Source organism: Chrysoperla carnea, chromosome 2 (genome assembly GCF_905475395.1).
Source record: "Chrysoperla carnea chromosome 2, inChrCarn1.1, whole genome shotgun sequence".
Taxonomy (NCBI): Eukaryota; Metazoa; Arthropoda; class Insecta; order Neuroptera; family Chrysopidae; genus Chrysoperla; species Chrysoperla carnea.
Window position 1 is genome coordinate 54,752,094 of NC_058338.1, and position 26,467 is coordinate 54,778,560.

Genomic DNA, 26,467 nt, shown 5'->3' on the forward strand with positions numbered 1-26,467 from the left:
CAGCTCGCTTGCTTAACATTTAATGTCATAAATACCAACTAACTTGACTTCCATTCGGTTTCCATGACCCAACGCGTATGTACAAATTTAGTTGTTATATGACACTATGGTAAGCAAATATGACTTCTATTTGGTTTAACGCCAGCGTTTTACGTTGCTTTAAGTCTCAATGGAGATCTGTAAGTCTTAATGGAGGTTTTTGAAGCACATCCCTTTCGATCCCTATTTCAACCCGCATTATGCATGTATTTTACATTAAAGCCTTCCTCTTGCATCATTCTTTATTAGAAAAACCTTGATCAAATTCCGTTACGTAGTTTTAAAGAATCATAGTTTTAGCATACTTAGGGATTAGGGACAGGCAGATGGAAAGACTTTGTTTTGTACTATGTATTGATTAATGATTTCATTATTTAGTCTTGGAGTACGGTTATTTTGCTCAAAACATTCCATTCCCATTTGCAATTTGCATTTCATTGTTACGCTTAATAAGTGTGATTTGTTTCAAAAGGAAAGCACTTATTATTAAATATACAAGGATTTTGTTAATGCCCAATACAACATTCGATTCTTATAATCGATAAATACTTTGTCCATTGGCTTATGTAGTACCCTTAAATAGAGAGACAAAGTAATTTTTTTTTGCATGTATCTTTTTTTTTATTCTGCTTACATTATAGAAATAGATTTTATTACTTCAATTGTCTTTATTCGAATTTTTTCTTGGCATTATTAAATATTTTGGTATTGTTTGGTATGTTTTTTATGTATCTTATGTATGTTTTAAATTCGCCGACTGGATGTTCATAGGTTCTTTAAGAGTACAAAAAGTATTGTGAAGTATGGAAATTAAATTGTATAAATTTTTACTTCGATTTTTAGGAAAGTATATTTATTTCTGTCATTTTTAGCTTGGAATTTGGCAGTGTGTTATTTTTCATGAAGTGTTTATCTGAAGAAGACAGTGGATCGATTCTATAAATTATTAACACCACTTATCGTTATCGAAGCTAACGACATCGAACTTGATTCAAGTTTATTGTGATGATAGATGCCATTATAAGAATATTTCTGGATCTATTACCGTCTAAACTCTTAAATTTTAAAGGTTTTTCGAATTTTTGCATGGTTAAGGTGGTACGAGCGATAAGACAAGTTTAGACTTCTGGTTGAAATTATTTGTACATTATATTCAACTTTGATAATAAATTTTGTTATAACTTCATGAATGTAGACCAAAAAAAGAATAAAATTTTTCGATATCTGCCTTGGTTTTCGAAATATCAGAGGCCAAATAATTCAACAAAATTTTCAATTTTCGATATTTTGAAAATTACTCCAAATAGCGAAAAATTTCATTCTTACTTTTCGTCTTATATTGTCAAGTTATAGCAAAATTCACCATAAAAATTGCCATCTACCTCGGGCAACCCCCTTTGAAATTTTCAGAAATGATGAAGACTTAGCCCAACTTCATATAAAAAAAATCAACCTCTTTTATGCAAAATTGCTCAAGCGATCGTATAATCCTTAAGTTCGCATTGTTTTTATGGACTTTTCATTTTTCCGTTGTTTAAAAATTTATGATTCAAAAATATATTTTCTATTGATAATTCACACTAAATTATTATGTTGTCACCGATAGATTAGTTCAAAGGTCAGTTCCTTTAAAGATAAAAACGGTGGATAAAATTTCAAAAATACTTGTTGGAATTGTATGTATACGAACACAGCATCATACAGCCATTATTATTATATACGGTCAATATACTCAACTCGCTATATGAAATGAATGAATGGTTTATGTTTTATGTAAAATCGACGCGATTGACATCAAAAAATATATATAATATATGAATCGCCGCGCGGTTTTATGAATGAATTTCTCATGAACTTAGCCGCATTATTTGTGTAGGATGTTTTGGCAAGTATAAATATATAAATGTTTTAACGAATTTATTTAATACATTTCATGGTGTTTGGATTAAAATTCCACCCACATTTCTTAAATAATATTTTTATTGATTGCGTGTGATAAAAGTATATCACAATAATTTTACTTTTTCGTAATTGATTGTGAAAAAACTCTCATGGGAGATTATATGGATGATCAAACTTCTTAAAAATAATTTATATTAAATTAAACCTTTCTTAAGAAATGATAAGATTTTTTGGCTTTCCAAAGATAATGAGTATAAAATTGTTTCCAAAAGTCTATTTGTATGTAAACGGAAGCGTGGTAACCCTGAATGAATGAGTATTGCCTGTAATTACATGTCACTAAATCAAAATAAAAATTTTTTTTGATATTCTTTTCGAAAGTAATTTTTATAAATTTTTCTGTCAGGTAATTCTATTTTTAGGACAATTCTTTTAATAAAAATAGTCTAGAATTATCGATTATAATAATAACATAGGAAAAGTTATAAGGAATAAAAAATAACATTCAGTGGACTGTCGATAGAAGTGAAAACTTAAAACTTGGGAATAACTGTGTTTTATGAAGATATCCACCAGTGACACCGTCGTACGTGAGTATCACCATAGATATTGCATATAAAACTTTGTTTTGCTAAAAGGAGATGGACAACCTTTGAAAGCTTATAACTTCTTCGTTTTTTCGTCAATTTTGATTTCACTTTCAAATTTTGTCTTGATAGTCTAGTTGTACATTTTTTGCAGATTTTTTTGAATGGTAGTCCAGCAGCGATACCATTTATCCACCAGGCAGGTTTAAATGAGATTGAATTTTTAGTGTTTAGTTTCGACCGCCAATGCGTTTTCACGCAAATGCCCAACGCGTCTAAAGAAGTTTTCATATTAAACATTCCATAAATTAATGCATAAAAATATTATTGAAATTTAATACCTAGATATTTAACACAAAAATATATGAACAAATAAATTTTTAAGATCTCGTTCATTACAACACAAGAAAATTAATATAAACAAATATTATTTGATAAAAATTTCAAATAATATTACGATGAAAACAATACCGAAGTACAAAAATGTTTTCATGTAAACACATAATAAAAATTTTTATATATATGTTAAAATTTCCTATTGTAACTTTTTAACCAGTGTGAAATAAGATGATAAATTTTTAGAGTTGGCGCCAGCCGATATTCATAATAACAATTACATTATAAATATATAGGTACATAGGTATTAAATATTATATATAGGTATTATTTATACCGTTATTTTTAAAAATTGCATTACAATGTATGTACAAAGTGGTCTACAAAACATGACCACTCGAAAATAATATTTTATAAATATAAAATAATAGTAGCTCTCGAACAATTATCCGATCTATTTAAAATTTTTATTGATGGTAATTTTTTAGGAAAATTTGAAGAACCAATTTTTGATAATTTCCGTTTTAGAGTTAGAACGAATCTTGTGAAAGGACATAGGATACTTTTCGAAAAAATAAATCTTGAAGGCCATGAAGTAGGGGAAGTAAGTTTACACGGGAAATCAGTCAAGTAGACGTTGGGTTATTCATAGTAATATAGTATAAATATCAGAACTCTCCGAAAATTGGAAAAACACACCTAAAACTATCCTATTCATTTCAATCCACGCTAGAAAAGTCCCCAAGAAAAGAGAAAAAACTCCCATAACTAAATTTTTTCTTCTATACATTTAAAAATCGAAGAATTAAAATTTTTTACTGCTAACTTACGTCTTTCCACAAATCGATTAATTAATATTTTTCTTTATTTACATCAAAGACTTTTCCTGTGATGTGGGGCCATGACCAACCGGGGAGTCAAATTTGCGTGCAATTGCAAGTACATGACCGTAGGCCGCCTCGCCTGCCTTATTTTCCAAGAGCTGGAAGTAAAGTTGATGTCAAAAGGTCGGGCTTAGCGAGGGCAATTAGAGTAACGAAAAGCATGAGGTGAATTTGTCTTTACAGTTAGCATTTTCTATTTTACGAGTGGGTAAGCAAATGTTGAAAATTTGTCTTTATTATAAGAGGCCGTGGGAAAAACCTAGTTTTTATATATTTTTATGAACCACTCGGTGAAAGTACCTTTGGGAAGAGGCATAATTTTTTTTGAAAAAGTAAATCACAATAGAGTTATTGTAACTAACAAAAAAAATTTACCCTAACTATGTCTTTCTCTCTCAATGTTAAGTAACACAAAAGGTATATGAAACTTAACCCTCTGTTTATATAACTTTAGTTGCCTTCTTCAAACAGGTGATTCTATTATATTCAAACGTTTTGAGGTAAGTGCTACTTTGGCTACTAAAGAATCAGATTAATGTCAAATTAAATGAAATATTTTTTTTTGCGGATGATTGCATACACTCTCTAGACAAAAAGAAATTCCCTTTAAACTTTTGGGAGAAATGTGCAAGGTAGTGGGTGTTTCTTCTTACCCAAGTCAGAGATAAATATTTTTGTTATGTTTTATAAAGATGATTCTAGGAATTTGACTCTAGGTAATACCTGTAATATATTTATTTTATTTTAGTTTTTTTTTTTTGAAAATAACTTCTTTTTGGATACAGGTAGATTTTTAAAATTTACTTTTGATATTTTAAGATCATCTGATCTCATGAATTTGTAAATCGTTGGTTTAGAGATATAGATGCATACAAAAGAATTTATTTTTGAACATTTTAACACGTTTATATTATGTGGACAAATTTTGAAAGTCGATTTTCACTCGTACTTTCAAGTTAATTCCTTCCTAAAAAAGTGTATGATAATTATTTGATTACATCGTTCTCTATGTAGATGATATGCTTTCTATCAAAGATAATTAAATCAATTATTTACGGATCATAGCCTAAAGAGTCCGTTTCTTTTTTACTATTTTGCTGGAAATGATGAAACATTAAAAATATAATTCATGGAAAAAAGCCTACCATCCTACTATGTTTATCGAGTACATCTTTAAAAATGAAACTATTCTAGATGTGATTTTGACAATATTAATATAGTTTTATCATAAAATGAAAAATTGGTGGAAGCGGTGGGAAGTAAATTAATTCCTAATAATGGTAAGCATAAATAATAAAAGTTTATATGTGTTTGAAAAAAAAACAAAGATTCAATTTTTTCAGAAGAAAAAAATTTTTTTTTTTTAAATTTTTTGTTTATAAAAATTTGAAAGACAGTTTTTCATTATAATGTTATAAGATAATGCATAAGATAAGATATCTTATTTACAAAAATTCATAAATAAATTTAAGAATCACTTTAGATTACTTAAGTTATGTATCATAATAATATGTGACTTAAAAACATATGTGAAAAAGACAGTGAGTATTTAATAATAAGCAACAAGTCACTGACAAGACTCCAATATAAGCTGTTTGTATACACAGTGACTGTGAAACGAGGCTTCAAATCAGCTGAGCTGAGCAACATAACACACACATAAGTAATGTTTCTGTTCAGTTCTGTCAGCTGTGCTAAGTCACTTGTATTAAAATATATATACCACTCACTTTACTTATACACAATCATATTGACTTCAACAGAACCGGCAACCAATATCACTGGCAAACTTACTAAGAACATTGTTATAAAAAGCCGGCCGGTGCGTTGTTTAGCCAGTATTTTAATCTCATTTAAAAAAAAACGCATATCTGACTTTGTCAATCTTATTTTTTTTTTGAAAATCACATTCCAAACTTACTTTTTTTTTTGCTGATTCATAAAACATGAGAATTATTATGTGGATATAAAAATTAGGGATGATTAAGATTGATTTGTTGCATGAGAAGCTTAATTTTGTCCAAGGATTAAAAATTGTTGAAAAACAAGCAGAATAAATTTTTCATTGGCCATTCTCACGAGTCAAAAACAAATATCAAATAGTTTTATGACAAAAAATACACCAAAATTTTCCATTAAAAAAAAATTTCGTTGATCTTTGTTCAAATTCAATTCAGAGAATCATATTTTTTTTATTAATTTTAAAGTAATGAATTTTGACAGACTTGATTCTAAAATTCTAACAATTTGCGAACCCACTATATCTACTTACGTCAATAACCTTAAATAGAAAATTTCAATAAAATCAGACACTCCATTTACAAAGATAAAATTTTTATAAAAAAAATTAAAAATTTGTTATATCAAAAATTTTTTTTGCACAATTCTTTCGATACCTTAACAAATTTGAGTTTGAGTATTTAATATATATCGAGTAATTAATATATGAAAATCAATTTGGAATTTTCAATTCAAGGTTATCTCATGTAAAATCCAAAAATATTCCAATTATATAACGTAATTTTGCATATCAAAATTTATTAGTCCAACTTAGCAACATAAAAATCATAAAAAAAAATGCAATTTTTAAAAAAAAGATAAAATAATAAAAATTCATTAGCGCCTTTTATATACTGAGTTGTTGCACCTCAATAAAGATAAATTTTTATTAGCAATTAATTTTTTGCTTGTAAATTTAGGGCACCAATTTTAAATCCGTATTTATTATACATAGACTATTTCGTTGGAGTCTTTAAATTAAATTACTTTCTTTAAAAAATTTTTGAATGTTATTTGCACATTAAAGCTTGTTTTACATTATTTTGACAAGCTTTTGGAAACCAGGGTTTTCGCTTTGGATACCAAGGTGACGATCGAATCGGTTTTATAACTTTTCATGATAAATAAGGAAAGATTGATGCTATATTTACAGATTCCAAGATGTCGACGATATTTAGAGATTCAAAAAAATAATGTATTGATTCTGGGGTTATTTTAAATTAATTATTGATGAGAGGGTTGGGGAGAGCAAGAGAAATAGATTTGAAATCCTATATAAATTAAAAATAAATCTTTTCCTTGCGCTTCCACCATTGAAAATATTATTTTTTGTGATATATCGGACGTAAAATGTTTGCTAGTTAATATTTGTGTACGCCAAGGTTTTTTTCTGCAAAAATTCCATAACATTTTAGAAAATCCAAAACTTATTGTAGTGTGAATGTAGCTTAAATCTAGTTCTTGGCATGACGGTTTAACTAACACAATAAACAAATAGATAAAATTATTCTGAATGAAATGAAGATTAAAACCAGTTTTTAAGGCAGTAAAAAATATTGTGACAACGAAAAGATTTAATAAAAAAAATAAAAATAAAAAGAATAAATATTTTTAACAGAACCCGGCAGAATTATTAATAAAAAAACTGCATACTAAATAAAAACCGTTACCGATAAATCCAAATTCGATGTTTGCATTTTTAAAATAAGCTAATTTCTAAGAAATTCATAGAACAGAAAAAAAAAATCGTTTTGAAAGTATGTAAATATTATAAATTTGATTTTGAGTTCTTTGTTATATATTTTTTAAAGGTGTTTTCATAGCTGCGCCTTTTTGAAAACTTTTTTTTGAATAAATGTGTGATGATCCGTTATCAATATAATAATCACATCACGGGCAGGAAGTTTGTCGAGGCCAAATCTAAAAATGTAACTATTTATTTATTTTTTTTATTGGAAATTATCACTGTGAGAATTGACTTTTGTATGTGTTATTTAACGAAAGATGTAATCTTTATAGCGGGGTGTAGTTTTTGGATCTCTTTTAATGGCGCCATGTAATTGAATGTGAGGTTCCGTTCATAGATATAGTACAGAGACTATTTTTCTTTTATAAATTGAGTATTGAAAATACAATCTTTTTATTCTGTGTTGTTTCCAAATTTTTTAGGAAGCGATTTAGCGATAAATTCTTATAATTAATTTGTTAAAATAAATACTATATGGCTCATAAAACTTTGATCGGCTATACCTACACAAAGTTTTGAATTGTAGCCAAATAAATTTGAAAAATTCGAAAATATCAGTATCTTAGAATTGCCTTTCTTTACTAATAACCAGTGCAAGAAGGTTAAGAGTAATCTTTTTTTTCTCCAAATTATATTTATAAGAATATAAAGTAGTTACAATATTGATTGATCAATAATGTATACTCAATATAAAATATTCTTAAGTACTACACAAGAAAGTAATTCGAGTACTGTGGTAAATTTGAAATAAAACTTAACATTATAATTAAAATATCACCGTTGCAAACTTTTTAAGTATTACTATAATAATATTAATAATAATAAATATAAAACGTATTAGTATAGTACACTGTAAAAAAAATACAAAATACTAGTAGTACAAAAAATATGTTTTTAACATGGTAGCAAGGAAACAATTTTTGGTTCAAGAAACTTTTAAGCTTTCAAATATTTATAAAGTATTGACGTTGACTCAACATATATTTACTTGTTAGAAGAACATCAACAGGCAAGTAACTTCAATTCACTAATTTTATTTTATTTTTTACTGTGAACCTTGTTTCTGTCAAAAAGCACAGGATCGAGTGTTATTTACTCCTCTAAGAGAGTTATTTACGCCTCTAAAATGTGAAAATAAACGGTAATTATAATGTAAAATTTGTCATGAGTTATTAAAGAAACTATAAATATTAGTTTAGATTTACGACAGTTATTTGGCTCATTTGATTGGTTGACAATACGTGTGGTAATGAACTATTAATTTCGTGCAAAATGAGTGGGATAAGTTGTTCTTATCTCACGTGCGTAGATATATTTTTATACTAAAACTGAATTATTCCCATTTTAATCGCTTATAATCAGAGATAGTTATTAAGATGAATAAAATTACAATTCAAAGCTACGGTTTTCATTTTAAAATTTTCCATGCTTTTAGATGGGAAAAATTTTTGAAGGGGGCCAAATCTAGTAGCTAATAGTACACCAGAAAACATAAATTTAATGGCGAGAAAAGGAGATTTTACTGGAATAAAGCGGAAAACAATTCTTTTCATATTTATACCGAATTATTGTATAATATGCATCACCACCCTGTAAAAAAAAAACTGTACACTTTCCTACTTAATATCGCATACACACACATACCACTGCAAAACTGCAAAACAGAAGTAAGTTATAACTTGCAGTTGAGAGTTTTATTATATTGAAAGATTATTTTACTGTTCACTGGCTCTTAAATACCAAACTTTATATTACCTATAAAAACTTTTTTTATTTTCTGAATAAATTCCAACAGAAATATAAAATTTCATTGATTAAACGCCATCAATAATAATTTTTTTTAAATATTTTTATTTTTAATAATATATTTTAATCGAAATATTAAAGTGTTTGGTTTATCCCCTAAAGAATTCGCATTAAAATGTTTACAGGAATACAATAATTAATATATAGAAAACTAGAGTGATACCAACCCGCTCCGCTGGGTTTAAAAGTAAAGTTTTTTTATTGTGTAAAAACTTAAAGTTATGAAAATGCTATACGATTTAAAAAATGCATACAAAAAATAAATCACTTCCCGTTTCTTAAAATTTTCAAATATAAATTTTGGAGTATGATAACATTTCAAATAAGTTATCTTAAAAGATGATAATTACAAATACTAAAAAAATTAATGAATAAAATATTAATCTTTGACATGAAACTGACTTTAGCAAAATTTATTTTTTCAATTTGTCAGTTAATGGACTTTATAGCGAAACATGCTAAAAAAACAAGGATAGAACATTTATATTCGTGGACAAAGAAATTGAATCAATATCAGAATTATTCAAAGCTAGAAAGATGCAATTTTTTTTATTTGGCGTAAAAAATTACTCATTTAAAAGCTATAAGGTTAAAATAATTTAATTTTTGTCATGAAACGGTATGGATTTTAAAATGTATGCCTTTAATTTTGGATAATATTAATTTCTTTGCTCCCGAGTGTATATAAACAACTATTTATATTCTTACACTAAAAACTTCAAGATAAAATATTATTTATGAATAAAATAAATTCATTCATCAGTTTCTTGAATGCCAAATTATTATTTTTTTATTAGATTTATTTTTTCCTCTGCCCTCTCTGTGTAAATGAGAATTATCTTATCAATAATATTGTTTATAAATAATATAGCAATATTATAAAAAAGTTATATACATAGTTTTTGATAATAAATTTAATGCAAATTACGAATTTAGGATGAAAAAATATAGTACCTACTGAGATAAAACAAATAGAAAATTTGGAAATTCATACTGTACATAGTTTTAATTTAACAGGATGATAACGTACATACAGCTTGTCAATAGAAATAATGGAAGAGCCAGGTCAAAAACTTTGTTGAATTTACTAAAGCTGATCATTTGAGGTTTGGTTGTAATAGTTGAGTACACACACATGCTACGGACAGTCAAGCGAACGATAGAACAGGGTTCAGATATATGCTATCGAAACGGTTAAATTTTACGTGGTACAAAAATAAATTTTCTAAAGCTGAAAATTGTTATACAGATCGTATATTTCATATAAATAACAGTTATGATTGTCAGTCAGTTAGGTGTTAGAACAGGGCTGGTCAGTCAGCCCTTATTTATAAACAATAAATACATCAGACTGACTGACTTGACCTAACTGACTGACAATCATAACTGTTTTTTATATGGAATATACAATCTATATAACAAAATTCACTAAATTTTAGTCAAAAATAGAAAAATCGTATAAATAAAATTTTTGTTTTATATTTTTATAATTAAAAACTTACATGTATTGTTTAAAAAAAATCTTTAAATCGGGTAAGGAAAACGACCGATAAACTAGTTTGTATATTATATCTAATTATTACGTCACAAACAGGGAACACTGTGTCTAAATAACGTGTCAATATTATTTATGATATTTTCTTTAGTCAACAACTCAATTAACGAGTATATTTAAGTGATTTCTAAAGTTACAAGGTATAGCACTAATGTTTTTATAATACCAATATAATTATTCTAAAATTATTTATGAAAAAAATTACATATTGAAATTGCAGTTATTTATTTGAATTATTATGTATTTTTAAAACAATTTCAATTGAGAAAAGAGTAAGTCCAAACCTAATGTAAATAAAATGCATTAAAATTTCTTTTATTTATACAAAAATTTTATTGTTATGTTGTAGAATTGCATATTAAAAATTTAACCTACTTTGTACAAGAAAAAGATGTTTGTTTTTGTATTTAAAAATTTTGTTATTTAAATATTCTCAACAAAAACTGTAGGTCGTCGAGCTTGAAACGTGGGAAACGTATTTAACGTGGGAAATTATCTACCAAAAATACCATAAATCGAAGGAAATATGAACAATTATAACGGTTACATAATTATTTTGATTCAAACATGAATGAAAATATATGACGTTAGAATCGGGCTTAAAATTATCTCTCGATTACGGATTCTTATAATTAAGATACAAAAGGTAGAAAAAAATTACATTCTAGATTATTCAAGGATAAAATCACAATCTATAAAATCTTCTTATCGGATAGTTCAAAATTTTGGATTTTGACAGAATATAACGAATTATCGCGGAAAACATTTATCCAGCGTGAATCTTTGGAAAGTTATTAGCCGCTTTCATATTTTTAATACATGTCTTATTACTGGTATAAGCTTAATTTAACCCCTAAGTCTAGCGTTATCCAAATCTCAAGTTGAATCGTAAAAACTATGTATATTATTTTTAATACGACATTATCCGATTACTTTAGTTTTTTATCTTAAAATTATAAGAAGTTCGTAACTTATTATTTTTAAATTTTTAAGTTTCAAAATAATTTTTGTAATGATAATAACAATTATAAATTTTTCCCACAATAATAAGACATAACTGATCTTTTGGTCGATTTAAAAATATCATCTTAGTTTTTGTTATAAAAGAATTTATACCTCTTTTTAATCGAAAAATAACCCACACAGATATGAGGCAAGATAATATAATAAAAATTATTTTTTCAAAGAACTAATATGATTGTGATTCATATAATTATTACTATTAGAAAAATATTTATAGCTTGGAAGCTGCTTAGTGATTATGTTTTTTAAATCTTATTATAAAATATTGATATTTTTCTATTGTATAAATTATGATGAGTAATTTTAAAGAATTTAAATTTAAATAGAAATCCCGGATATTATTATCCTTTCTAACATTTACAAAATCGAAAATAATAAGTTGGTTTTATGTTTCTAGCCTTTAACAAATAATATATTTAATTTTTTTGGAATATTGGTCATTTTTTCATTTTCATAACTTGAAATCTCACTTTTATAAGTTGTTAAAATTGTAGGTAAGTAAAAGTTGGAAAGGTGCGAAAATTCAGATTTATTTGAGCCAAATATCAAAATTCTATCAAAAACTCTAGGCCAAGCCTTTTTTCCATTTCCTATGCCATTTTTAATAGCTCTTCTAACATAAAGATCCTCTCTCTGAGGTCTATTAGGAAAGTGGTGGTGAAGTGGATTCATCAAAATAATTGAATTTCATTCGCCTACGTAAAACACAAATTTTTAGGATCGTATATTATATATTTTTAATGTGGAAATTTTGACATTAATAATGTGGCAGGCGATTTTTATTGTCGCGTTCATAACTATTTTTAGATTAAATTTTATCACCCATATACGGAAATGTTTAGAAACGTTGTAATCAGGTTGATATTTTTTTCGGGCACAATAGAATTCTAACTTTATCAATATCGTAAACTTAACAGATTACTAACATTACAAAATTAATTTAGATTTTGTTCTAAGATTTAATTTTTTTTATAATTGACATTAAACAAAAAAAAAGTAGAACAATTACCCTACTGCTTGTAACAACAGTAGCTAATAAAAATTAAAATATTGAAATTATATGATAAGATTAGATTTCTTCGTTTAGCTAAGCTAATAAGTAAGCATATGACAAAGAAAGTAAGCGTTTTGGTTGGCACCATTTCGTGCAATTTTTATTTGTGGTAATTTTTTTTTTCGTTATCAGTCGTCATACATGTACGTATATATGTATGTTTGGTGATTTAAACTTATCAATTTTTTGATATTTAAAAGGAAACTTTAAATTACCCACGATTGTGTTCGACACATAACCAATACAAGTGTAGAGAAAATAGAAAGTGTCCCATAAGATACATGATTTACATTTGAAATAAAAAGCATTGTTTATTAAACTTATTTCGAAGTTTTCAGCATGATCGCTTCAGAGATGTGAGATGCTACATCACTTGCAAGATTGGACTATGACGCATTTCTATTTCTTGAAATTAAACTTAAATAAATTTTGTCCGGAACAACTTGATTAGTAGTTATAATGCAATTATCATTTCCCAAATTCTTGTGATCCACGAGATAAGATTGATTTACAGCAATAATGTTTTGTGTTATTAGGAGAACAGAATTTACTCTACTTTTTGGCTTTTAACTAAGGAATCTGTTTCTAATTTACACATCAAATCGATAGTTGGTTGATTTTGCTCCAAATAATTTGAACAATTTTTACCGAAAGATGGGCGGAGGACACGAAACGTTAGTGTAACTTTTACCCATTTTATTAGTAAAACAAAGCGATGACGGCCTTTTTACTAACATATTAATCTACAACTGACATATAAAATAAGTTTGGAATAAACAAACTGCTTTTGCTTTTTGTATACTTATCGGGACACCCGTTACATAATGTAGTAATTTTATCAGGTATATTACTAATTAAAAAATTAAATATTTGAATTTAGGGCAATATGCCAACGACCCAACAGCATATATTTTATTAATAGGATTTTTAATAACATTTGTACCAGCGACAAAAGAGTCGATATATTTTCAATATTATATACAGTTTTACGATGGTTATTTCAATTTTTGTTATCTTATTTGGACCATTTTTAAATCGATTGTATATGTTTATACTTGATTGCGATTTAAATATTGATTACAGACCATGTATAACTGCGCAATATTAAAAAGTATTACAAGGATTTTAAATGCTGGCGTTCATTGACCAAATAAATTTCTTTTTAAAAACCATGGAAGCATAAATGAGTTTCAGCAATGATAAGAAATTTTTTGGTCAAAATTTACAATTGCAACAAATTCAATTTAAAAAAATTGTTATGAATAATTTACAAAGCTTCTCCTTAAGGCATTTCGCGCCAGATTTCAAGAACGAAGCTCTTGAACAGTAAATTTTATCAGATAAATTTATTAAATAAATATACATTAGAACAATTGTTACTTTTCGTATAAATTTACAAAGTTAATGTTCAAATTTATCGAGTAATATTGCTGATTTTAGCGCCAAATTTTAGATATGGAAGCATCCTTCGTTCCCTTCGATCGTCAATCAAGTATTGAATATGTATTATCCAAAAAATAAGAGCTTTATAAAATGCACAATGCGCTGTAATCCCATAATCCATAATTACAATAAATATTAACAAATACATATTTAATTTAAGCACAGCATTAACTTAACCTAAACTGTTTAAAATATCAAAAATGGAAATAACCCTAAGTTAATATGATAAAATTTAAACGGATATCCAACAAAGTTGTGGTATTTTTAATGAAATCTATAAGTTTTGTGGTTTTCTCTATCTGCTTGAACATTTCATTCAATTCCTCAAAAATATCTCACATGTAGGCAGTACAACAACAACAAAAAAAAAAAAAAATTTATTTTTGAATAAATTCAATAAGCTTATACGAATGGAATTCTTATTCCATTTGTAAAATATTCAAGGAAATAATTTCTTTTAATGCATTTGTACATGTTAAACAAAGTTGATTAATATTGATATCAGCTGTTATCAATTTTTAAATAGCGCTAGATTTATTCGCGCCATATATTGTGGTCGAGTTATTGTAATAGTTAGTTAACATATTGTTCAACTAACGATTTATTTATGCAATTCACTTATATTTGAACTAGGATTGACTTATGAACCTATTTAATCGGGAAAGTACTCTAAAACCTATGTCAACCATGTAAGGGCTAGATTTTGTGTAATCGGTTTTTGGAAGAAGTTTAATTCATGTTTATATCGCTGGGATTGTCTCCGTGTATTAAAAGATTTGACCTAAAATTCATTCCTTAAGGGGATAAAATAGTGGCAAAAGTTTGAATGAAACTCCGTCATTTTTTAAGTACTTGTATGTATTTAAAATTGAAGTTACCCAGCGAATCGGGTTAAAAGACTTATAAAAGTTACAATTTTAGAAAAGATGAAAAAAAAAAGTTGGCAATCCTAGTTGTCCCACAAATAAATGACATAACATTATCAAAAAATGTAAATGAATTTCATTTTTTCTAAGCCACTTGTGACTGACTTAATTATGTAAATATAGGTGCAAAATTGTTATGTTACGCGAATTGCGTATTTAAATTACACAAAGCGATAAAACCTATCATTTTTTCCAATATTTAAAAGGAATTTTAATTTGTAAAGAAATTTAAATCGATCGATTATAATACTTATATTTAGTAAATCAGGATCGTAATGTAAAGAAAATAAGTTATAACAAAATTCATCATCAAATTTCAAAATAAGGTACAAATAATTTCAACATCAAGTCTAAACTTGGTGTTGAAAATGGCGCTGGTACTACCTTAATAACAAATATTTCAAGAAATACAACTTGAACACAGAGGAAAAACGTTCGTAAAAAAATATTGGAAAATCGCCGCTTATACTTTTTATTTTCCAAGACTGATTATGATTTCATAGTAGTAGCTGCTACTTAGTATAATTGTGAGTCACGACAGTACAACGGAAAAGGTTTAAAAATAATTTTAAAATTCTCATCTGTATGCAAAAATAATAAGCCGTACCTTACTTGAAAAAAAAAATTCTTCAGTGTTTTAAAAATAAATAAAAATACATTTCTGCGAATCATTAAAATGAAACAAAAAATTTTTAAAACAAAAGATCACACTTACCCAAAGGTCATTTAAACTGATACTGCTATCCGTATAATACACTAATGTCTCTGCGGATAATGGTTTTGGTTCACGTAATTTTGATGCGAGCAACAGGCATGCTGTTCCTAACAATTGTAACTGTGATTTTCTAATTGAACATACACCTAAGAAACGGTCTACATAGTTCATTGACAGTGGAAATACTTCCTCTTGACACTTTTGTTCCTCACAAACCTGTAATTAAAAAATAAAAATAAAATTAATATCGTTATTGTTTATAAGTTTGGTGATGAAAAAAAAAATTATTAAACAAATCAAGGCTTCCAATTTAAAACCGAATTTTATTTTTTGTCAACGCTTAAGTAAACATAACTCAAAGTGAGTTAGTTATTCCCAAGTTTTTTTTGATATTCATGGTAATTTGTAGAAAAACTAAAATTCTATGCATAATAATTTAAAAACCATGAAAAAAAACCGTTCCTGAAAAGGCTACCTGATATAGTTTAATTTTTTGTTGAATTGTTCCCAAGGAATAATCTGTGTTAAATAACATTAACGTTTATCTAAAACATTTTTAGTTTCCACGTATTTCCCATGGAAATAGGAGAAAAATTTCATTTTGGATTGTTCTAAATAAGAAAATATGCATTTTTAGAAAAATTTCGCTTAAGGATGTACGAGCACCAAGGCAATTTTTGACAAAAGGTTTCATTTTTTTTAAATATGAAGTTGAACGAAGTCTAAATCAATTCTGAAAATTTTACGGAGTAGACTGGTTGCCCGATTATTTAAATAAATGACTTCAAAAGTAGGCATAGTTAACATTGGTTTAGTATGAAAACTGTAGATGGATGATATGTTTTCATAGATTTCTCCAAAACTAGTCGGTGAAAATTAAAAAAAAAAACTATTTTAAGTTAACACATTAATAATAAATTATTGAAAACAAAAAAAACCCGTTGTGCCCGACTAATTAAGTTTGTGAATTATGTTTTAACTTGACAATATAAGACGAAAAGTAAGAACACAAACTTTCGATATCTGGAGTAATTTTCAAAATATCGAAAATTGAAAATTTTGTTTAATTATTTAGCTTTCAATATTTCGAAAACCAAGGCAGATATCGAAAAATTTTATTCTTATTTTTCGTCTACATTCATGAAATAATAACAAAATTCATAATCAAAGTTGGAAACTAAGGTACAAATAATTTCAACCCCGAATCAAAAATTAGCTTTGTGCTCGTATCTTATTATGAGCTTTTAATCTTTAAAGTGAACATGGTGTTTGCACTCCTCAACAAGTTTAACGAAGATGATTTTCAACATCTAGGTACTAATGTTATTATGATTACCAGCAAGGATTAATGGACGCTATTCGAAGGAATTTTTGCAAAACTCCTTTATCGATGCATATAGACAATATTTTTTATTTAAAATACGAAAATGTTTCATTTAAAAACTGCTAATTAGCAAAGTATTAATTAATTTTGGGCATTTAAATTTTAAATATCTAATAATTTTTAATATTAGAATAATTTTACCCTTTCAATAAAAACCCTCAAAATTCGTTAGTTCCGGGTCAAATAATATCACAAAATACAAATGATAAATCGACCCTAATTGTTCACGTATCATGGTTTAATAAATTTACTACTAAAAAAATTCTAATTTAAAAAAAAATAAATTTAAAAATCATTTGTTATTTGTTTTTTTTTTTGGTGTATGATCGCTTCGTTAATTAATTATTTAAATCAAATGTAAAATCATGCATTTGAGAAAAACCTTGAAGTTTCATTAACCTACTACACAACTCAACTACTTAAAATGTACGTCGCAACAAAAAAAAAAAAAAAAAAAAAAAAAAACTACCAAAAAAATATCTCCATCTTTGTATTCAGTCTGTGAGCACACGTAAAAAAACATTTTAAAATTGTTTTTAATAGCCACGAACAATATGGAAGATAACATTATTTAAAAAATTTAATTATATTTAAAAAACGAATTAAATTTTTTGTTGTTGCAAATTTGCGAATAAATCACATGAAATGATTCAAGCATCTACCGCTCTATTACCTTGAGAAAATTTAGAGTTGTTTCTATACAAAAACAAATAAAAGATTTGTGCTAGTAACACTTTATATTGTTCTTTAAATGTTTTGCGATTCTGCGCAGTCTGTGATTATAGTTATAGAGTTTGACAAAAAGTCAACATAAAACCTTCCACAAAATATCACAATATAAAATTCGAATACAGTGGACCTTTGGTAATCAGACAAAAGTTTTGCAAGGTGGTGTCGAATTATCGAATTTGTCGAACTATAGAGTACTGCCACAAAGCCTCTGTAGTGCGGAATTTTTTGAAAAAGAATACCTTGTAATCCGACAAATTACATATCAAAGTGATAAGATTTCAATCATTTTCTAATTTCAGTCACGAAGAATTCATGGTTTTAATAATAAATCTGTTTTGAAATTACCATTATAGTTATGTCGGATTAGACAGGGGCCGGATTACCTCGTGTCTACTGTAATTTGATAATCTGTTATTTTTCATTGATCCAAATTTTATTATTAACAAATAATGATCAAGCCCATTTATAGCATTTTTTACATTATGTAGGTTAGTAAAAAATAGTAAAAAAGACACTTCGAAGTTAATTGCAAGAACAATAAGAATTTTTATAATATGCGACAATAGTTTATGGATTTATCAACTAACGTCAAGACTTCTTAACAACTATAAGTTCAGACATTGCCACTTATATTAAGAAAGGAATGCTTAGAAAGCATTTTTCGGAATGCTTAGAAATAATGAAAACAATTGGAGGAAATGGGAAAATATACAATAAATTACCAGATTTGAATGGATGGTTTTATGCTAGATGAACTAAATCCAGGTCAGAAAAATTTGGGAGGCCCGTATAAGTGAGGCCAAAACATTTTATGAATTTATGAATTAAGTAGTAAAAGGATCAATCTTAAAAACGTTAAGAGAAATAATAGTCTATGACTATTTTGAACGCGGTTTCGACTGTAAACCAACAAAGATGTAAATCTGTGGTTTATTATGCCTCAGACATCGTATAAGAATCTAGACTTGAATTCTGGAGCAACGTCAGAAAAGTTCCAAAAAAATAAAAAACTGCTTATTAATATTATACCATCAGTCCATTTTGTATTAAAATATTAATTAAGAAAAATCGTAATAATTCATTTAGCAAATAAAAAGAATCAAAACAAAACAAAAAATGCAAATGATTTTTTTCGTTTATTTCTGGAACACACAGACAGCAAAAGAGACAGACAAATACCGCCGCGCACACTAATACTAATGTTGTATTATTAATAAAATGAGTGGGCTCAATTAAGGAGGGTTATTATTATGATTATTAAAATACATCCAAAAATGTACGTAAAAAACATTTTCCCAAGGTCAAAACCAACTCAAGTTGAGTTCGTCGTAATAGCTCTGTCATATTTTTGTTGTACTTTAAATAGTAATTTTTATTTGTATTCCGGTCGATTTTAAACAGAGTGTTCTATTTATATTCAACTAGACATTCGAAATAAGTTTGTAACGGTTAGAAATATGGAACAGAGAAAGATACTTTTATTTCCGAAAATTAGTCTTAGTTTGTTAAAAAAATCTATGGAAAATCGAAATGTCCGTTCCGTTCCTTTATAGATTTTCAAAAAGTGTTAGTTCTTTTCTATCTTACACTTTTAAGTTAAATACAATATTTAAATCCGGAAGAATAATTTCAATTGCATAGAATTATCATTTGAAATTATTCTCCAAGTGGATACAAACCAAAAAATTTAAATTGACAAATTCGTATCGTTAAGTACACTCTGCAAGCGATTAGATAAAACTAGACTCGATATTAATTTTAGAAATGAAAACATTTGATTAATTATGCTGCAATATAAAAAGTAGACCGGGATCTCTATAAAGTAATATAAAATCACTTAAAGTGGCATGGCGTTTACAAAGTTAACGAAGTCTTTGAGAGTTTAAGGAAGGAATCTTTTCATCTAACAACACTGTTTCCAGTTGTTATGAGAGCTTTATCTTGTGAAAAGTTCATATAGGATGAATAAGAATAATGTTAATTTCTTAATTCAAACTTTTCCACATGCCATGTTTCGTTTCATATGACCATTATCAAACTGTTTTAATAAGTAAGTTTCCTATATAATTATTCTGATAAGAAGTGCATATATAGAGAGCCTCGTTAAATTTTATATACTATATTCCCTACTCTCTCGGTTACTGAAATTTTCCGAAAATTTTAATAGTTTAATTGTTATTAATTCTTAGCTATCAATTTTAATTGATTTCAAATTGGAAATAGTAGAAAGATTTCATAAATTCGTCAGTGCTGATATCTCTAAATCGTGTTTTCGTGTACTTTCGAATACCCGGAAACACAAAGTCGTGATTTATAACCTAGGCGAAAAAATTCAATTTCGCTTCCTTGTCTATTATAAACAGTGATTAGAAACACTTTAACGAGATAATATAACAATTGTAAATAGGTATTTTAAAATTTAAAAGTCTCAGCAATGAATTTATATAATTTTTGCACCAAAAAAAAAAAAAAAAAGAATAATGAAAGTGAATTTTATGTACATAAAATACACCACATTTAAAAAAAACACACTGTAATGATTTTTTTTTTTAAATTTAACTAAAATGAAGGTCAAAATAGGACAACGGCTTTTGTTATATTCACACACAGCTATGGGTATTAATTTAAATTTGTTAGACATATATTGCTTTTTTTTCATAAATTAAATGGAAAATATTTAATAAGGCATGAAGTTGATTATTATTTTACGTATATGATATTTTTATTAATAAAAAAGAAGGTTATGTGAAAATTTTAATATTTATCTAGGAAAATTTATATGCGTGTTCACGTAAATGTAGGTATTTCCTGATCTCTCTAAAAGGGTGATCAAATTATATTTTCTTATGTTTACAACTCTGTAAAATAGAAACTTATTCACTGTCGCTTATTTCAAACGTTATTTTGAAACAACCCATTTACCATATTAATCGATAATCAACGTTAAATCAAAGACGTCAAATAAAAACAGAATATAGACTTTTACGGGAAGATTATATGGCCAATTCATCCACCTTGCTACGCAAAAAATTTGGAACATTGTGCAAAAGTTCTTTAATACTGTAAGTATTAAAGATAGGGAATAAGACATTTGTATTATCATAGCGAACGTTCAGCCAAGAATATTGCTTCTGTGAGTGAGAGCAAACGGAAGATTCGGAATTATCAGCTCGCCGTCGTTTGTGAATTTTGACAGCCCATATAAATAATCGAATAAATCAACTTCTGCAAGATCCAGAGGTGGCCATTTGGCTGACATAATATTGACAAAAATACCATAAACTTTGGATTCGAAAAGAGAATAAACTCATGTTGTCCAAATACGTTACTCAAGAGGATTACTAAAAATCTTAACTTTCTGCAAAATCTCCAAATGAAAGTAATTGAACTTTTACGGAGATCGGACCGTATCTTCATACAGCACATTTCTGGTTTACTTTGATAGTTTTCATTCACGTCTACTTCAAGAATTAACGATTTAAGGCTTCAGTTTTATTCGCAAATTTACATATAAGCTATTAAGAGCTGAGATAAGCTATTAAGATGGTTTGTTTTAAAGGGAATAATAAAGTACCATCGACCATTTAAGAAAATTTTGAATTGTTTGAATGAATTCCAACAAAATTGGGATCCGGATCAGACTCATGATCCACTTATGCCGATGTATTTTGAATACAGCTACAAAATAATTTTTCAATTTCGTAAGACTTCACAGTAAATATAATTTAAAAATTACCACGTACATATAATCTAATTAGCATATTACATGAAAAATAACATTTATGAATAACTTTATCAGTTGCATCATAAGCATTTCCTTAGTCAAGAATTTACAAAATAATAATTCTCATATTGAAAATAGAGACGTTCTTTAACTTGACACAACGTAGCAATAAAAACCAGCTGACGTCAAGTTTTTCTGATACATATTATTTATTATATATTTAAAAATTGACCTAATAAATATGGGCTGTTTGATTTTTTGATTGTCGTTAAAAATCCATTGTTCATTCAAACTTAACAACCCGTATATATGTATATTATTTTTTTTTGGGTAAGGGTCAAAAATATTTGCTTAATAAAGCAATTTAGGTTTATAAATTGCTTATTATTGCAATATTCAATATATTTGCAGTTATAAATATACAATAATTAATATCGTTTTTATTTTTGGGTCATTGTTCTGTTAAAGAACAACGAAATCTGTTTGTTTGAATCTAATTTAAAATAAGTTTGTTGCTTGTTAGCACCTTTATTGCGTACTTTAAAAAAAACGGATTTTAAGTTAATTATTGATCAACCAAAATAACTGTACTATAACGATTTTTTAACAGGTTTCGATACTGTACTAGTGATGTAATAAAAACAACACAGAGACATATAGAGTCAAAAATTCTAATTGTCTCTGGAATTTTCTAATGGTAACAATTGAAGTAAAGAATTATCACAGAGACATAGAATTTCTAAGACTCTTATTTTTAAAAGATTTGCGTTTTAACTGTGTCTCTCGTCCAAATAAACAGAAATAAAAATTTTTCGATATCTCGTTTTTAAGCACTAAAGTGGAATTTTTAATGTGCATGAACTACGGCACTCTCAAGAAACACAGTCTCAAAAATAACAACGAAAAGTAACTCATACCAATCGTAGTTGGTAATCTTTTTCAGAATTACAATGGTTTTAAGTTCAGAATTCATGAAAATTAGACAAGACATCGAAAAATTTCATTTTAAATGGATTTTATTTCGGCATTTGAGTCTCGGATTTACCTCGAAAATGAGTCTTAATATGTTGAAGACATTTCTGTGAATTAGATTTAGTGGCGCCTCGTTATCTTAGTATTCTCTAACATTTAAATGACAATGAAATGGAAAATTTGTGCAATTCTAATGCCATTACGCATAGTTCGTGTAGTTTGCCGGAAGACATTTTTCGCATGCTCGTATGCTCAAATTCGATTTAGCATTTCTTGGTGAGTAATTACATCTTCCTGTTTTTAGAGTCAAAAATGGAAGATTTAATCTTCTTCCAAAATTAATTAAAATAGCAGAAAATTGAATTTTCAGGATATCCGATTTAGACAGGATATCCAGTTTAAAAATTATAAAAGTGGGCAATAGTTATCATTCGTTTAGCGAATCACAGTGGACGTTATATTCACATTTTCCTTACGGATATCCGTAGATACGTAGGGGAGAGATATCCGGCAATTTCACAAAGTTTTTCGTTACACGAACAACATTGTTCATTATTTTAAAAAAAAGTTATGTATTGTCTGAATAAAACAAATCACGTGGCTAAGCTAAATAAATGTATATTACATACGTCAATAAAATCGTATGTATATTGAAATTTTTGCCACGATTGCAAATCAGCTGTTTATAGATTAAAAAAAAAGTAAAATTATTTAATATTTCAATTGATTTAAAATTAAAGTATAGTAAAAAAAATTTATAATTATGTTAAAAAATATAATAATTTAGGAAGGGATTTAAACACAATTAACGAATACCCACCAAAAAATAATGATTCTGACCTTTAAAATGCATAGACTTCGTACACTAATATGCTAAGTAATATTTAATAAGCTTAGCCTTTTAAAATTTAAAGAGACCTGATTGTTCTGTTTGTATGGTAAGTGACTTAAGTATAGCTGACGGTGTTTCTATTGTGTTTATTAAGTTAATCGGATATACGATTATTTAATTAACACGAAAATCTTTCATGCATACTAAATTAATAAATTATGAAACGTGTCGTCTTTTTAAATTTTAAAAGGCTCTTTAAATTCATTTTAAACAAAAAAAATTTAAAACGGGGAGGAGAGAGAATTTGCGTTTTTTGATATTGTAATTCTTACACGAAAAAAATTTTTAGGGACCGTAAACACGAGTTGGAAGCCGGAGGAGTTATGATTTACACATGCCTTACCTCCAGCATCCACTCAGCCACGATCTTTCGCATTTGTGGCGTTAACTCCCTTTGAACACATTCAAAATATGAACCGGATGGTGTGTAACGTTCTTCAGTCTTCAATAAATTTTGTAATACTCGTTCATCATTTAATAACACTGGATCCGGATACGCTCGACATTCAAATTCAGCCCGTTCACAACATAATAAGTCCATATTGCCGGAAAAAATTTAATTTTTTGACAGATTTAACACGATTTGATTAATTAAATACCCGGCGAATTAAATAACAAAATAATGCACTTATTAATTATTTACTCAATTTACAAAATCACACATTTATATAATTTATAATAAAGGTTGTCTCTTGTCACCAAAAAAAAAAAACGAAAAATATCACAATTTTTTATATTAAATTTAATTTGTTTTTATTTATTAAAAAAAAAATTTCCTAAAAATAATAAAACTCATTTATTTATTTCAAAATTATTGTCAAGGGAACAGGTTATTGTTGCGAGGTTTCGATTGTTACGTGTTTTAAAGAGTTTTTGATTTATTGTTCATGCAAACAGCGGTAACAACGAACTGAGAACTGAGACTCTGGCGACATACCAGGCCACAATGAACTAAACTAATCAAGAAGATATGTGCCTTTGGTGATGATATTGAATTAAATACACTTCACAATACAATACTCCCCACTCTCACTTAGTTTATTCTCAATCTTGCTGTCTTGCTTTGTAGAGTCTCTCAACATTTCAGTATTAAATCTAGTGCTTCAACGACTGAGACATCATCACAGTCGGCATACAAAGCAGTGCACCACAATCCAATCCAAACTTTATGTGATAATCTTTTTTCTATCCTTGTTTGTGTGCTCGGTCTATTTTATTTCACAGACCGCCCGAGTTCTTTGGATTCCCTATTACAAAACGGGGCCTCCCAAGTATTTAATAATACATACACATATTTTTGTATTATTTTCATACACAATAAAGCATTTTATTTTTGTATTTTGTGTGATCGTATAGAAAAGGGCTCTCTCGTTGTGTTGCAAGACGTTATATGTTTGCTTTCTGCAAAACAAGTGCAATTCTTTTTCTTTCGTTTTTGGAGTGGTTATTCGTTCTAATTGTGGTGTATAATTATCTAAAAATAAAAAAAAAGGCTTTATCTTTTTGGTTAAATAGATTTTTGATAAATTATTATTTATATTTTTACCCTTAAATTTACTACATTCCAGTTTTGGTATTTTTTGACAGTTATGAAGTTTATTTATCTTGGTAACCATAGCTCACTGTAGTTGTTTTATAGGAACTAAAGAACGATTCTCACTATAACTCGTATTTCGTACGAGAGCAGTGTCGTTATTTTGTGGTAGTTATCTAGTAGTAAATGTACAAACTAAATGGTATTAGTATAGAAAATTACTAAACTTTTTTATTTCCTTGTTTTTTCGGACAGAATGTAATTGTTTATCAATCATTCACCCTAAAACAAAAGGAAACACTTGATTAGGAGAGCGGTAACCTTAAATAACGGCTGTAATTTATAGCTTGTATATTCACAGCTACATAACGGTCATTAGGTAAAGCCACCGTTGTCTTAGAAAGACAAAGCTTAATTAAAACCAAGAATTATCGCAACCAACATTTTAAACGTTAAATGTAATTTCCCTAATTGAATAACTAATTTCTCTAAATTTAAGCTTATGCGGATTTAAGCACTATGAAAGACTATCTAGTGATAATAAAAAGAACTATAGTTTACAACGCTCGTAGATACATAATATTTAACGGAAATGTTTGTTTAAAATTTTGTAAACCATATACATATAAAAGAGGATAATGAAACAATTTTTACAATACAAATTTTGTTAAAGGATTGTATAAAGCATTAAAATTATTGTTTTTATTTTAATTTGGGTCATTATGTCGTCTAAAAAAGTAAATCGCCAGTTAATTTTCCATAAATTTTAAAATTGTGGTCAAGAAATAAAAATTTCACACACAACTATAAAATTAAAGCTAAAAATGTATATGAAAACATTTAACCTTAAAATTTAAAGTTCAAAATGTATATGAAAACATTTAACCTTAAAATTTAAAGTTCAAAATGTATATGAAAACATTTAACCTAAAAATTTACAGTCCAAAATGAAATCAAAAACAAAAAATTATAAAATTTAAAGTCCGAAATTTGTATGAAAAAATTATATGTAAAAAATTCATATAACAAAACAAACAAAGTTTATATAAAAAAGTAGGAAAACTATCGCAATAATAAAAGACTCAAGGAGCAAATATGGCATAAAACATTTACATATATGTATAATGAATTAGGCATCTTTTTTTTTTCAATGAAAAAATCAGCTGAGTGTATAAAGTATGGTTTAAATTATTTTTACTCATAGCGCTGAAAAGCCTTAATCGATTTATTAAAACAAAGAGTCACTCATATGCAAGTGGAGAACGATCGATGATACTGTAATCATGCTGCTATGGTTCCATGACAAAAAAAAAATTGATTTTTTATGAAGAAATTAGAAAAAGGCAAATAATGGTCATTTTTAAACTTCCATATTTTTAAACCGAAAAACTGGTAACCTCATTTTTTGCATGATTTTGACCTGTTTAACAAAA

At 27.3% G+C, this 26,467-nt stretch overlaps 1 protein-coding gene across 1 annotated transcript in view; it reads right to left on the reverse strand.

Annotated features, from left to right (window-relative positions):
• LOC123292208 (G1/S-specific cyclin-D2) overlaps positions 1–24,089 on the reverse strand; it is a 42,159-nt gene extending 18,070 nt beyond the window's left edge. Inside the window, exons 1-2 of the mRNA XM_044872774.1 lie at positions 23,844–24,089; positions 15,797–16,012 (exon numbers count right to left, since the gene is read on the reverse strand). Of these exons, the coding sequence (XP_044728709.1) occupies positions 15,797–16,012; positions 23,844–24,041 (414 nt within the window). The 5' untranslated portion in view covers positions 24,042–24,089. The remainder of the gene's footprint in view (positions 1–15,796; positions 16,013–23,843) is intronic.
• Positions 24,090–26,467: the final 2,378 nt, after the last annotated feature.